The sequence below is a fragment of the Arvicanthis niloticus genome, chromosome 22 (genome assembly GCF_011762505.2).
Source record: "Arvicanthis niloticus isolate mArvNil1 chromosome 22, mArvNil1.pat.X, whole genome shotgun sequence".
Taxonomy (NCBI): Eukaryota; Metazoa; Chordata; class Mammalia; order Rodentia; family Muridae; genus Arvicanthis; species Arvicanthis niloticus.
Genome location: NC_133429.1, coordinates 50,487,106 through 50,502,940, shown reverse-complemented (window position 1 = coordinate 50,502,940; position 15,835 = coordinate 50,487,106). Strand labels below are relative to the sequence as shown.

The 15,835-nt window shown below is 45.6% G+C and overlaps 1 protein-coding gene across 2 annotated transcripts; it reads right to left on the bottom strand.

The window, feature by feature from the left end:
* Positions 1-307: 307 nt before the first annotated feature.
* Mmp19 (matrix metallopeptidase 19) lies at positions 308-8,291 on the bottom strand. Of its 2 annotated transcripts, none has more exons than XM_076920692.1 (9): positions 7,990-8,183; positions 7,454-7,539; positions 4,422-4,552; positions 4,043-4,258; positions 3,250-3,495; positions 2,532-2,654; positions 1,514-1,678; positions 1,247-1,374; positions 308-1,105 (listed from the first exon to the last, which is right to left on the bottom strand). In XM_076920692.1, the coding sequence occupies exons 1-9, from the start codon at positions 8,077-8,079 to the stop codon at positions 710-712; spliced, it is 1,581 nt and encodes a 526-aa protein (XP_076776807.1). In that variant the 5' UTR covers positions 8,080-8,183; the 3' UTR covers positions 308-709. The 2 variants fall into 2 exon arrangements, with proteins under 2 accessions (XP_076776807.1, XP_076776808.1); XM_076920693.1 differs by having other exon boundaries at positions 616-1,105; positions 8,166-8,291.
* Positions 8,292-15,835: the final 7,544 nt, after the last annotated feature.

Below are 15,835 nucleotides of genomic sequence, written 5' to 3'. Positions count from 1 at the left end.
GACACGTCACATACAGTATCTCACCTAACAGTACTGTAGCATTGATATTAACCTTATTTTGTTAATAGGTTTGACAAGGTTAATTCGCAAGCCAAAAGCCATAGTCAGACTCAGAGACTCCAAATTCCAAGCTCAGTTCACTGGCCATGACATTTTCTTGTGCTTTTTGTTGGAAGAACACAACCCACATATCCAATAGCCAGCTGTTAGCTGTTGCCTCCTGTCAGCTAAAGACCCAGCTGACAGCTGGACATGGTAATACATGCCTTAAATCTAAAATAATAATAAAAATAAATAGAGCACTAGCTACACACAGTAGCACATGCCTTTAATCCCAGCACTCAGGAGGCAGAGGCAGGTAGATCTCTGAGTTCAAAGCAGACTGGTTTGCATATCTACATAGACAGTTTCAGGATAGCTGATAGCCATAGCCAATGCTATGTAGAGAGACCCTGTCAAAAAAACAAACAAACAAACAAACAAAAAAACCTCCTGATTGACAGTTTCCCTCCACCAAAGAATAGATGTCACACTTGAAACAGCTATATGACAAGAAGAAACAGGAATTGGGGACTGACTCAGAATTAAGTGGACACCTTCTAGGAACACAGGGAAGTGGTGTCCAGAATTGGAATATCTAAGGGCATTAGGTCTAGTGCCCATTTGGGTAACATCCGCACAACTCTGATGAGCAGACACTGAATAAGTCTCAGGCCCCTAGCAGGGTGACATTAGCAGAGAATGAAAGGGAGGCAGAGTCTGTAGTTGAGGGAATATCCAAGGTTGAATCCATGGTTGAAGGAGTGGTACCCAAGACTCTGTCTGTGGTCAAAGGAGTAACGTCCCCAGTTAATGAGTTAGTGTCTGGAGTCTGAAGACCACAGTGCATCCAGTGTGTCACATTTCTGGGATAGCCCTTGGCCACTCGCAGTTGCTGGTTAAGGCGCCAATACTCTTTGCCCTTGAAGAAGTAGACTTGGCCATCTTGCCAGCTCATAGCTGCTGAGGGTTGGTCTGGCACTCCAGTAAACAGTCCCTTGATTGGTTTGGGGTAACGGCTAAGGTCAGTTCTGGCCAGTTCATCCCATTGCCAGTATCCTGATCCCTAATTTGGGGTAGATGGAGAAAAGATAATGAAGAAAGAGCTTGGGGACTCCAGAAGCTGACCCAAACTAAAGAAACTTGGCCCCTTTAAGGATAAGACTGTGCCCCTCCTCAGAAGATATTACCCTCATTTCTGTTATACCTTAAAAAGGAACACCTTTTGATTAACAGGCCAATAGAGAGCTGCATCCAGGTTGGGTTCTACTCTGTTGAGTTTCATGGGAAAGCCAGGAGACATCTTGAAATCAACATACCGCCACACCTTGTTTCCTGAGAGTGGTCAAAGGAAGAGCAAGCCACCTCTGTCATCAGATGGGCCTTTGGGTCCCCTTCTCAGAAGTTTCTCAATGCCTCCTCCCACCCAAAGCTTTTTAATGACCCTTAGGTATGATCTAAGAACCCCACTTACCCTTAAAGAAATGAGTCCGTCCTGTCCGGGGAGAGTACACAGCAGCATCCAGGTTTCCAGGAAGCCCCTCCCAAAGGGCAGATATTTGGAACAAGGGTCCAGGCCCTGAATCTGTTACAGTCCACACATAGTCACCCTTGAAAGCATAGGTCTTCCCACGAGGCCCTGAGAGCAGAAGCATGTCAACAAGTTTAAAAAATAATGACTCGTGAGTATCTCCGGTGGTTTCCTTACTGGTCACTGATGGGCTATTCATAAAAACTCACTCAGCTTCTAGAGAAGAGGACAGAGAAGGAAGACATAGAGATGAGCCTCTCCTTTGCTGTTCACAGCCCTCCAGTCTATCAACTGTCCCCTTTGGAGACCTAGTGCTCCACTCCAGGTAGCTTTTAAAATTCTTCCAGCCAGGGGCAAAGCCTTGTCTAACAGGCATTGCAACAAATTCCATTTTGTTATGTTTCCATGTGTGTTTTGTTTTGTTTGTTTTTCAAGACAGGGTTTCTCTGTGTAATCCAGCTCACTCTGTAGACCATGCCAGCCTTGAACTCACAGAGATCAACCTGCCTCTGCTTCTGGAGTGCTGGGATCAAAGGCATGTGCCACACTGCCCCGACAGTTGTATTTTTATAAGGTAGCAACCAAGGTAAATGCTTACCCAGCTATTGTTTTTTGTTTGTTTGTTTGTTTGTTTATATTTCCAAGACAGGGTTTGTCTATGTAGTCCTGACTGTCCTGGAACTTGCTCTGAAGACCTAACCTCAAACTCGGAGATTTACCTGTTTCTGCCTCCCCAGTGCTGTAATTAAACTTATGTGCCACCACTGCCCAACTGCCCGACTACCTAGCCCTCTTTTAATTTGGCTTTGGGTGTTCTCTCCCTATGGTTACCAGTCACTTCCTGGAGCCCAACCCCCAATGCTCATGTTGCCGTCCCAATGTCATCCCCGTTTGTCTAGGCCTTGGAGTCAATAGGCTGCTCCCATTGCCTGTCAACAACCAGTTGGGGAAAGAGTCTCACCCAGCATCACGGCATCCACGTCACTGCTGCAGGGGTTGGGCATGGGACCAGGTTGTGTGGTCACTGGTGACACAGTGGGCATCTCGGTCTCTTCCTCCTCATCTGTCTCAGGCCTCCTCTTGCCTGTGAGATGAAGTAAAACAATGTAGCAAAAGAAGTCCAAACACTCAAACCTCTCTGCCTGTCTGCTGTACATTTTCAGCAATGGCCCCACAAAAAGAGAGGAAGTGGAATTTTAAGAAGTTCCCCTTGGTGGTGGGGATACGCAGGAGACACAGCTTATTTCTAAGAAGTCCCAGCAAGGAGGAATTTTCCTGGAATGTATACTCTGCATCTTCAAGAATGGTGTTACTAGGCATGGTGATGTACACCTTTCATCCCAGCACCAGGGATGGATGCAGAGACAGGTGGATCTCCACGAGTCAAAGGCCAGCCTGAGCTTCATGGCAAGTTCCAGGACAGCCAGAGCTACATAATAGAGACCTTGTCTACAAACAACAACAACAAAAAAAGGGAATTAGGGTGTGAGGAGAAAAAGTTCAGGAACGATGATTAGACATAAAAGAGACAAAAACAGAGACAGTTTCTGAAGATGAATGGCTTGAAGAAGTGGGCAGGGCAGAGGAAGAAAAAGAAGCCAAGCCTTTTCACTCCATGAAAGCTGGTATTGTCTCCTTGAACCTAGAGAGTTACTTTTCAGACTGACTCTTATGCTCACCATAGAGAGCCTGGATCCCTGCCACATCATCTGGATGCAGCTTGAAATAGGGCCTGTAGCCAGCGTAGACTGGAGCCATGAGAGCCTGGGTATATCGGGAGTGCCCAAGCCCCAGGGCATGGCCCACTTCATGGGCCGCAATGATACGCAAGTTCACTCCTTGGTAGGTCCCCTCAGTCCAGAATTCATCTTTATCGAAATGTACACTGCCAAGCTCTGGGATGTCAGCATGGGCCAGGACCTTTCCTGGACAGAAGACAAGGTAGACAGTAATGTTAGAGCCCACACGGACAGAGCATACCCTGCGGGCTCTATACTCAAGCTGTCAAGAGTGATAGCACAACCTGTAATCACAGCACTTGGAAAGTGGACACAGGAGGATCAGAAGCTCAGGATCAGCCTCAAGTGCACCACCAGAGGCTTTCATGTCAGCCTGGGCTGCATGAGATGCAGGGTGCACCACCATAGCTAGCTTAGGTGCTTCTTCCGGATTTCCCATGCATCACTCAGGGAAGCCCAAAATAGAATCTGCACCTCCCCAGTCACTCTCTCCTCTGTGACCCAGTCACCTCTCAGGTGAAGTCTGAGATAGGAAATAAAAGCCAGGCATAAGATTGCAAGAGGAGACTCAGTAAGGGCCCAGCTATATGAGAAAAGGCACCTCTGGGGACTATTAGAAGGTCAGAGTACAGGGTACAGACCGATAAAAACAACAACCTGAACTTTAAGGTCCCAGAGAAACTGGCTCAAGGAGACAGTTTATTGGAGTTGAGAGCTAAGAATCAGTACCTACCAGGCCCATCAAAGGTATTGGAGCAGTATGGGCTTTGGCGGCCATGGAAGGAGAGGCGGATGTCAGCCCAACCAGCTTTCACCTCCCGGAAGGTCAGGGGGGCCACACTGCTCCAATACTTAAAGGCTCGGTGCAGGGCTGCTCGAACTGCAGGGAGTGAGAGGGTGGAGGGCACGTTCAAGATGCGAAATGTCAAGTGCTTCTTTCTCCAGTGGCCTGGTTAAGGGACCAAAAAGTGAAGTTAGAAACACAACCAGGAAAGCCACCCAGGGTGAGGGTTCTCAGTGCCCTCCTTAAGAGGCATTGAATACTCCAGACTATCCCAATGCCAGTAACACTCAGGCTGCCCTCTCCTTCCCTTCCCAGGCTCAGTCCTCACCCAGAAGCAGGTATTTAAGAGACTTCTGGTTGAAGGGATCCTCCAGACCACAACGGGGCTGCTTCATACGGGCCCTTGTGGCATCATCCATCTGACCGGAAACGGGCAGTTGAGACGCTTCCTGGAAAGTTCTAGAAAGAGAGGGAGAGCTAGCCGTCTACAAGGACAGGTGTATCTGGAATGGCTGGAAATTGAGAATCGATCTTTAGCCTCCTTATGTCCAAAGTAATGACAGAAAAAAAATGGTACAAAGTCTCTGAAACTGACATCTCTAGCGCTCATAACTGGGGCTTTGTCTGTAGAAATGGCAGCACTCCAACTCTGTTTTCAGGATGTTTTGAGGAAGACTGCCCTGAAATATTGCCTTCCTCTCCCTCCCTCCACACTTTCTTGCATTCTAATCTAGTGAGCACCCCAACTCCACTCCCTGGCCACCCTCTGGAGCATCTCCCTGCACAATCTCTGAGCTACCCACTTCAGTCAGCTGGAGTCGCCTCCCAGCCTGCACCTGGACAGCTTCAATCCATAGCGTTACACATACAGTACCTCCTATGGGCTGTAAGTAACTATCAATATTTTAGCTATGAAGGACTGAGCCTCTGGCCTGGGCAGATCCATAGGCTGTGTTTCTCATTTTGTTCATCTTTCAAGACAAGGTCTCGCAGTGGTGGTGCACGCCTTTAATCCCAGCACTTGGGAGGCAGAGGCAGATGGATTTCTGAGTTCTAGGCCAGCCTGGTCTACAGAGTGAGTTCCAGGACAGCCTGGCTTACACAGAGAAACCTTGTCTCAAAAAAAAACAAAAAACTACCGTGCCTCGTTGTTTTTATTTTTAAGATGTATTTATTTCTTTTCATTTTATGTGCGAGTGCTTTCCCTGCATGTGTGTAAATATACTCCATGTGTATTGCCTACAGAGACAGAAAACTGGAGTCATAGGTGATTATGGGCTGCCATGTGAGTGTTAGGAACCTGGTAAGCCTGGGTCCTCTACAAGGCCAGCCATTGCTCTTAACCACTAAGACACCTCTCCAGCCTTGTTTTGCTTTGTTTTTGAGACAAGGACTGACTGGGTATTCATGGCAGCTCATTCTGTGATCCCAACAGATTGGAGGAATAGGAGTTCAAGGTCATCCTCACTACATAGCAGGTTCAAGACCAGCCTGGGCTACATGAGACCCTGTCTCAAAAATCGAAATGGGGAACTGGAGCCATAACTCAGCAGTTGTGAGAATTTTTGCTCTTACAGGGAACCCAGGTTCAGTTTCTAGCATCTACATGGTGGTTCATAACCATCCTTAACTCCAGTTACAGAGTGTCTGATGCCCTCTTCTGACCAACTCGGGCATCAAGCATGCATGTGGTGCACATACATTTGTGCATAAAATAAAATTAATACATCTAAAACAAAACTTTCTAAATTAAATGTGCCAGCGAGATGGGTCAGTGGGTGAAAGGCTCACTGCCAAACCTGACTACGTAAGCTCAGTCCCCAGGACCCACATGATGGAAGGAGAGAACTGATTCCCACAGCTTCTCCTCTGATCTCCACATGTGTACCATGGCATGCGCACCCACACCCACACAGACACACACTAAAAAAATGTAATAAAAACTTTAAAACAAACAACCTTAATTAAACTTGGTGGGTTACAAAGAGAATAGAATAGGGAAGAAAAGATTCAGGAGGAATGGAAGAGAAATGAGAGGGTAATGGGGCAAAAATGACCAACATACATGCATGCATGCACACACACACATACATATACACACATACATACATACACATATATATACACACACATATATATACAGACACATGCGTACATACATATATACATACATACTTATGTATGCACACATACACACATATTTACATACACACATACATGATGCACATACATATACACATACATATACATGCACACGTGCATACATAGTTACATACACACATACATATACATACATGCATACATACATACATACATACATACATGAAATTGTCAAAAGCAATATATTAAAAATTTTAATGATGGCCTGGAGAGATGGCTCAGCGGTTAAGAGCACTGGCTGCTCTTCCAAGAGGTCCTGAGTTCAATTACCAGCAATCACATAGTGGCTCACAACCATCTGTAATGGGATCCAACGTGTTCTTCTGATGTGTCTGAAGACAACTGCACTGTACCCATATACATAAAATGAATAAATAAATTTTAAAAATTAATGACAAGGACTCTAGCTCAGTACGGTGACTCATACCTATAATTGTAGCATAGTGGAGGCTGAGACAGCCAGATTCCCAAGAGTTCCAGGCCAGTCTAAGCTACAATATGAGAATCAAAAAGTAATAGTAAAAATAAAAAATAAAGATAAATACTCATCATGTGGTCCAGGCTAGTCTCCAGCTCTTTTGTTAAAATGTTGTTCTTAGCTGAGTGGTGGTACCACACACCTTTAATCCCAGCGATACAAAGGCAGTGACAGGTGTACCTCTAAGCTCAAGCCCAGCCTGGTCTACAGAGTGAGTTCCAGGACAGCCAGCCAGAGCTACCCAGATAAACCTTGGAGGGGGAGGTGGGAAGGAGGCATGGAGGAGATTTTCTTTTGTACATTTCTGTATACATAAATGTTGTTTATGTATGTTCAGGTGCCCAAGAAAGCCAGAAGAGGGCATCAGATCCCACTACAGACAGTCGTGAGTCAGCATATAGTTGCCAGGAATTGAACTCAGGACCTCTGGAAGAGCAGCCAGTGCTCTTAACTCCTGAGCCATCTGTCCAGCTGTAGTCTGCAACTATTAATGCTTGTCTCTGCTACCAGAGTGCTGAGATCACAGCTGTGTACCACCACACCTGACCTGTGTGCTCTTCATCCTTACTCTCCATCTCACCTCAGCTTCCAACACCCTGAGTAACATCACTGTCCTACAGGTCCCCGCTGTGCATTAAAGTCAAGCCAAGGTGGGCCTGGGAGAGGAAAAAACTTGACACCTCAACTGTGAAAGCTTGTACCTTGTGACTTTAGAGCCTTACCTTAGAGCCTCTGTGATATCTTCTAGCCTGAAGTCATCAGCTCCTTCTAGAGGTTTCTGTAGATACCCATACTGCAACAGGTAATCCTACAATAACATGGAGATTAAAAGAGGATTAGTCTCAGGGTAAAGCTTCCAAGTGACTTTAAAAAGCTGTGTGTGGTGGTGCATGCCTTTGATCCCAACGCTCGAGTGGCAGAAGCAGGCAGATCTCTGTGAGTTCAAGTCCATCCTAGACTACATAGCAAGTTCCAGGCTGGGCAGGAATACATAATGATACCATGTCTCAAACAAACAATACAAATAAATTAACAGTCCAGATATGAGGGAACACATACAAAAGGACTGTATGCCTGAGTGAGGGGGCCTTGGAGGGTGACAAGGAAAGGAGCAGGAGGTGGGCTACATAGATTAGGATGCAGAGCAAATAGGGAGAAGCAGGTAGGTTGGAGGGCAAAAGGGAAACTTAGAGAAGATTAAGCATGAGTATCCCTGTCATTCCCATGCTCTGAGGCCTCCTTTGCCCAGAGGACTCACCAAGACTGCCTCCTTCTCTGTAGGCCCCAGAGCCCGGCCTGAGACTGTCATGGGAAGGAAGAAGGCCAGCCACAGCTGCTGCCAGTCCATGGTCCCAGCAGACAAGAGCTCTAGAGGCTGCCTGAGCCCTCTGACCTGAGAGCTTGGAGGAGCAGGGCTAGGCAGGGGACTCTTACCTCCAGGTCTTTGCTGTCAGCCTCTGATCCTCTTTATAAACCTTCGACTGTGGAGAATGGGGGTTGGGGGACAGTGGGAGGTGACTCAGCCCAGAGAGATGTTGCAACTCACATTAACTCCTGCCCTACCAAAGAGCAGAAGCCAAAAATGCCCCTAATATCACCACCCCACCCCCAGAGTCCTCTGCTGGAGACCAGATGACTCTCTGTACTGCGCTGGGGTCTGCCTCCTGGCAGCATGAGAGGCAGAGTATCTAGAGAGACTAGGATAGGCCCAAGGCTACGTCCTAGAGTTGGACATTCCTGCTTCTCGGGGATCCAGGGCCAGCAAATCCCTCGGCTTCACGTGTCCATTTGCTCCTGACAAGGAAAAATCAATAAGAGCAAATCGTTAGGAGGCAGCAGAGGCAGCATGAGCTTCAGAGTGAAGGGGCCAAAGATGAGACCTGCTTCTGTTGTTGTTGCTGGAGCCAGCATCTCTCTATGTAGTCCTGGATATCCTGAAATTCCCTACGTAGACCAGGCTAGCCTAGAACTTATAGAACCACTGTGCCCAATTTTCAGCGAACTGGGAGTTTAAGTCGGAGTCTAGCCTTGCAGGCTGGCCTTGAGCTCTTCTTAAACATTTTCTTTTTGTGATTCTTTTTTACCATTTACTAAAGACAAAAGCAGAACTGGGAAGGTGGTTCAGCTGCTTTCTACACCAGCATGAAAACATGATTTAGGATCCCCAGTAAAACTCAGGCCGGGCAGCTCAAATCTGTAATCCCAACGCTGGAAGGTGGCAGAGACAAGCGAACCCTTGGAGCACAATGGCCAGACAATTCAGTTGAAATATCGAGTTCCAGGTTTAGTGGAACACTGCAAAAAAAAAAAAAAAAAAAAAGGAAGATAGAGGGTTGACAAGATGGCTCAGTGAGTAAAGATGTCTGCAGTCAAGCCTGCTAACCTAAGTTCAGTTCCTGAGATGCATACGGTAGAAGGATACAACTGACTCCTACAAGTTGCCCTTTGACTTCCACACATGCATGATGGTGTGGACACTATCCTCTCCACATACTCACACACTAAATAAATAAATATAATTTTCAAAATCAAGGTGAGCCAGGCATAGTGGCACACGTCTTTAATCCCAGTACCTGAGATAAAGAAACAGTCAGATTTCTGGGAGGCCAGCCAAGTCTACTTAGCAAGTTCCAGGCCAGCTAGGGCTATATAATGAAACCTTATCTCAATAAATAAATAAATAAATAAATAAATAAATAAATAAAATTTAAGAGTGGAGATATATAGAGAAAAATACCTGATATCAACCTCACATACAAGGGACCCCCTCTATTAATTTAAAACAAATTTGCATATTCATGAGATACATGTACTTGTTTATATTTACAAAGATAATCAAATCCTCACTGATGTTTGGTGAGTGTATCTTCAGTCTTTTTCAGAGTTGATGGATTTTTTTTCTGCATATATGTGGGTTTGTTTGTTTGTTTTTAAATCTTTTAATATTATTTCATGTGCATGGGTGTTTGGTCTGGTACAATGTTCATGTAATGCCTACAGAGGCCAGGAGAGGGCGTTGGATCACCAGGAACTAGTGTTAGACAGGGTTGTGAGCCATCTTGTGTGAGTTTTGGGATATGAACCCAGGTCCTCTGGAAGAACAACCAAAGCTCTTTAACCAATGAACCATTCTCCAACTTTGTGTGTTTTTGTTTTTTGAGACGGAGTCTTAAGTATCTCAATCTGAACTCGTTAGGTAGTCGAGAATGACCTTAACTCCCGATCTTCCTGCCTCTACTTCCCAAGGGTCAGGATTACAGGAATATACCACCACAGTTTGTGGGTGCTAGAGACCTAACCCTAACCTACTGCTTCATTCATGACAGGTTAGCACTCTACCAAATTGTCACATCCAGCTCCTTGATCAATATTTAGTTTTTCAGTACTCAATATTGAGAACATCACTCTGTATAAAATATAATGCATAATACAAAAAACATATACAATAAATTCACAACCATTTCAGAAATTGTTAAAAGTTATGTCCTAGTCCCAAGTCAAAATTCATTCAGTGGCTTTATGAAATTTAAGTGAGCAACTCAAACAGCAATTTTCATCTTCAGTTTCATTTTATTTATTTAATTAGTTACTTTTTGTTCCTTTGAGACATCATCTCATGCAGTCTAGACTGGACTGGAACTTACCGAATAGCCCAGGCTGACCTTGAATCCCTGATTCTCCTCCTATACTTCCCAAGTGCTGGATTACAGATGTACCTAGCTCTCAAACAGCAATTTTTTTTTTTTCAAAGCAGAGTCTCACTCTAGCTCTGGCTGTCTTCAAACTTACTCTGTAGACCAGGCTGGCCTCAAACTCAGAGATCTCCACCTGCCTCTGCCTCTGAGTGCTGCTGGGATTAATGGCATGTATCACTACACCCAGATCAAATAGTCATTTTAAAAAACAAACATTCTAGCTGGGCGGTGGTGGCACAGCCATTAATCCCAGCACTTGGGAAGCAGAGGCAGGCGTATTTCTGAGTGCGAGGCCAGCCTGGTCTACAGAGTGAGTTCCAGGACAGCCAGGGCTACACAGAGAAACCCTGTATAGAAAAACAAACAAACAAACAAAAAACCAAACAAAGCAAAACAAAACAGCTAGATACTTGGAACCCTGGGCTGCAGCTCAGTTCATAAATTGCTGTCTAATGTACACAAAGCCCTGAGTTCCATCATCAACACTGTTCCAATTAGCTGTGTAGGCACATGTCTATAATATTAGCACTTATGTGTTGAAGGAAGTCCAAAAGTTCAAGGTCACTTTCAACTGTATAATAAGTTCTAGGCCAGCTTTGGCTATGAGACCCCATCTTAAAATTAAAAAAAAACAATTAAAAGATATATGTTTTATTATTGTGAAAGAAGAATTATTCTAGCTTTGGGGGTGGGGGCACATGGTAGCATATACCTTTAATTTCAGTACTCAAGAGGCAGAAGCAGGAAGATCTGTATGAGTTTGATGGTCTACCAAGCAAGTTATGGGCCAGTCAGGGCTGTGTAGAGAGACCCTGTCACAAGGAGGAAGAAGGAAAAGAAGAGGAAGAAGAGGAAGAGGAAGAGGAGGTAGAGGAGGAGGAGGAAGATGAGGTAGAGGAGGAGGAAGAGGAGGAGGAGGAGGAGGAGAAAAGGAAAAACAAGAGACCCAGACAGAGTGTGGAATGTGTATGGAGAGGAAACTCAGTGGTTAAGAACAGTGATGCCGGGCGGTGGTGGCGCACGCCTTTAATCACTTTAAGAACTTGGGAGGCAGAGGCAGGTGGATTTCTGAGTTTGAGGCCAGCCTGGTCTACAGAGTTGAGTTCCAGGACAGCCAGGACTATACAGAGAAGCCCTGTCTTGAAAAACAAAAAACAAAACAAACAAACAAATAAAAAACAGTGACTATGACTATTCTTTCAGAGGACCCAGGTTCAATTTGCAGCACCCACGTGGTAATTTCAGTTCTAGGGGATTCAGCTCCCTCTCCCAGTCTGTGACCACACCAGAAGCCCAGGTAGTACACAGACATACATGTAGGCAAAACACTAATACACATAAAATTAAAAATCTAATGTTTTGATTTTTAAAAGGAGAGAGATAGTGCTTGCTGTGTAGCTGAGGCTGGCCCTGAACTCAGGCCTCAAATGGTCTTCTGCAGCCTCCAGAGTACTGAGATGACCTGAACCACCACTCTAGCTTTGTTCTGCTTGTTACCTAGCCATCAATTTATTTTAATTTAAAGCTACATTTGGTTATTTGTATGTGTGGGAAAGCAGGTGGAGATCAGAGGACAACCTTCCTTCTTCAAGATTGCACAAGTGCTGGCTGTCCTGTTATCAGAGGAGATGGGAGGTTCAAGCAAGGCTGTGGAGAATCTGTTATCTGATTCTGATTCTCTAGTACTCGATCTTCCACACACCACAAGGACTCTTGAGTTTTGGTCTTTAAGTAGCTGAAGTCAACTGTTATCTTGGGTTTTTTGTTTGTTTGTTTGTTTGTTTTGAGGTTTTTTTGTTTTTGGTTTTCTGAGACAGGGTCTTACTATGTAGATCAGGCAGGGTCTAATTCACCGAGATCCATCTGCCTCTGCCTCTTGAGTGCTGGGATTAAAGGTGTGTGCCAATACTCTCTATTCCCATTCTTGTCTTTTGAATGTCTATTTTGTGTGTATGAATGTTTGTGTGTCTGTGTGTGTGTGCATGTGTGTGTGTGCGTGGATGTGTGTGTGGATATGTGTGTGTGTGTGGATGTGTGTGTGTGTGTGTGTGCATGTATGTGTTGCGATCCGTACTCTGCCTCAACGCTTTGGGGGCTAAGTGCTCTGGTCAAGAGAGAGAGTGGGGCTCTTGGGGCAGGAGACTGGAAGAATGGAGACAAGACAGGGTGTGATTCAGTATCAAGTCTAAAGTCTCAAGTCTCCTTTATTGAAGGGAATTCTGAGGTATTTATACGCTTTTGCCACGTGCCTTGTAGGTGTTGATATGATGTAAGCCTTTCAGGCGTCTATATCGTGGATAGCACGTGCACTGTGCACCTTGCAGGCGTGGATAGCACGTGCGCCTTACAGGCATATATGGCCTGGATAGCACGTGGACAGCACGTGAACCGCATGCCTTGCAGGCGTGGCTACCACGTGCGCCTTGCAGCTGGGGGCAGTAAACAGCAACACAAAATATGTGGGATATCAGAGTGTGCTTCAGCTGTTGTAGGCTATTGAAAACCAAATCTCTTATCAGGGTATATGGTTCCAGATGGCTGCAAAGATAATCTAGCTGCTTTCTGCTAAAAGTTGGCTCCCAACATGTGTGTGTGTGTGTGTGTGTGTGTGTGTGTGTACTACATGCATGCTTGGTGCCCTTGGATACCAGAAGAGAGCATCCATTGGACTCCTATAACTGGAATAACAGCTATGAGCCACCATATGGGTGCTGAGAACCAAACCCTGATGATTCTCTGTAAGAGAAGCAAGTGTTCTTTTTTTTTGTTTTGTTTGTTTGTTTTTGGTTTTTTTTGTTTTTGTTTTTGTTTTTGTTTTTGTTTCTCGAGACAGGGTTTCTCTGTTTCTCTGTATAGCCTTGGCTGTCCTGGAACTCACTCGGTAGACCAGGCTGGCCTCCAACTCAGAAATCCGCCTGCCTCTGCCTCCCAAGTGCTGGGATTAAAGGTGTGCGCCACCACTACCTGGCGAAGCAAGTGTTCTTAACCACTGAACCATCTCTCTAGCCCTCTACTTTGTTTTCTTTGAAACAAGGTCTTACTATGTAGCCCTGATTAGCTTAAAACTCTGGGGTTACAGAGATGCACCGTCATGCCTGGCCATCATAGGGTTAAGCCCCCGTACCCTGGGTGACATGTGGGGATACTCACTCTGTAACCACGAGGAAGAACAAGCGCACGTCATTCTGATGCACAATGAGGAAGCCCACAAGGATAGGGAAAGGTCACCAAGCTCTTAGTAGGTCCTCATTTCTGAGCCATTCCTATCTCTGGGACATCACAGGGGACCCTCACACTCCAGGATCGAGGTGGGGGATACTCCTGACTAATTGTTGCCCTCAGTGGTGTCAGACCCATGACCCAGTACCCAGCAGGGTAAGAATGACTAAGTCCCAACTGATCAGTGACAGAAAGGATACACAGAGATCCTCTGAGCAATGGGTGTCAGGGGCTCTCATCAGGCTTGGGAGACACAAAAAATGATGGCATGCAGGGAAGAGCTACAACCTAGCCCCATGCAGAGCTTTTCCTCATCCCTCTTCTCTCTTACATGTGCTCATCATATTACTCACTGTGGCTATGGAAAGTCTAAGAGGTCAACCACATCCGAGAAAACAAAGGACCAAGTGAGAGCAGAATAGGTAGTCAAAGTTCCTTAAGGCTCAGTGAGTTGTATTATCACCTCTTTGTCCAAAAAAAAAAAAAAAAAAAAGTAGATCTTTCTCTCTCTCTCTCTCTCTCTCTCTCTCTCTCTCTTGTTTTGTTTTGGTTTTTTGTTGTTGTTGTTTTCGAGACAGGGTTTCTCTGTGTAGCCCTGGCTGTCCTGGAACTCACTCTGTAGACCAGGCTGGCCTGGAACTCAGAAATCCGCCTGCCTCTGCCTCCCAAGTGCTGGGATTAAAGGCATGCGCCACCACTGCCCCTCAAGAGTAGATCTCTAATGAGCTGTTTCAGGCAGCATAGCTAGAAAACATTGCCACAGACTCCAGTGGTATCTGCACATGTCTCTTCAGTTTCTGGAAAGTTCATGTAAACATTCAAACAAACCCCCTGGACAACCAGAAGCTGTAGGCAAGGTCTGTGTGCAAGGGCCGGATGACTAATTCTGCTACCACTTTGTGTCATGACCACCCCTGCCCACAGCCCCCACCTCTGAGCTGGGCTGACCCTGCTCTCTTCCTCTGAATTTGTCATTTCTCACTGGTGGGGTTTCAGGAATGTATGCAAAGGGTCAGGATTTGTGGCAAGCCTGTTCTAAAAAGGGAACTTGGTTCTAAGAGAAGGAACCCCTTTGACTTGCTCACTCTCTTCCTGTAAACTGAACTCTCTCTATCCACAGACAGAGGCAGAAGACATTTATATAGGTTTGCTTACTAAACAGCATCAGAGGGCAATAGAGAGGATTTTCTAGTGACCAAAAGTCATGGGCTATGGGCAAAAGTATGGAGTAGTTTCCAGGCTGATGAGAGGCTAATTTCTTAGCCACTTACCCTGTAGAGGTTGAGCATCTTAGTATATAAAAGGCAAGTGCAGATAGGCTGGAAGATAGATAGATAGATACATAAAAATATAAACAAAACTTTTAAAACTGTGTTTGGAACAAGTTAAAGCTGTCCAGACCCCAATCTTGACATGTAGAGAGTTGAAAGAAGGTAACCTGTGGTCTATTTTCCCTTCAGAGCCCTGAGGGAGTTAGAAAAGGAGTCTTCCAAGACTAGTGAGGTTGTTTGCCAATCTGTTACCCTGGAAACCAGTGTTTATGGGAGTATTTCCCCACCCTACCCGCCCCCAAACACACTCCTGTAATTACTCATAAGTCTCTAGAAGCCATGTGGGAAGTGATAGCCAGGACTGTGCACAGCTGGAACAGCTTAGTGTCCAAGGAAGTGGGAGGGGCTTAGGATGGATGACTCAGGGCCTGGGCAGGCACGTTCTGTTCCCATGATGCCCCAAAACTTCAACACCACCAAATCCTGTATCCTCAGTTCTTCCAAAAGCTTGAAGAACCTACTCATAGAAGACTCTCTTGACAGGGAATTAATTGCTGGGGGCCTCAGCTAGCAGGCAGCATGAGGTGCCCAGGGAGGAAGAGAGAAGAAAATGGAGATTCAGGGTTCTGTCGCTTCCTGGGATGGCAGGGAACTGATAATACAACAAGGTTTTGCTCCTTCTGGGAATGGTGAACATTTCTTTCACAAAATACTGATCTGCACTGACTTAATGAATGAAAGCACTTTGGTCGTTTGTTCTCTTTCTGTGACCCCAGGAAACAGTTGTGTCCTGAGGTTGGAAAATCTGTTTGGCTCCCTTCCTGCTGACAAAGGAGCTGGCAAGGGAAAGAGGGAAAGCTCTCTCCACTCTCTCCCTCTGCCTCTCTCTCTCTCTCTCTCTCTCTCTCTCTCTCTCTCT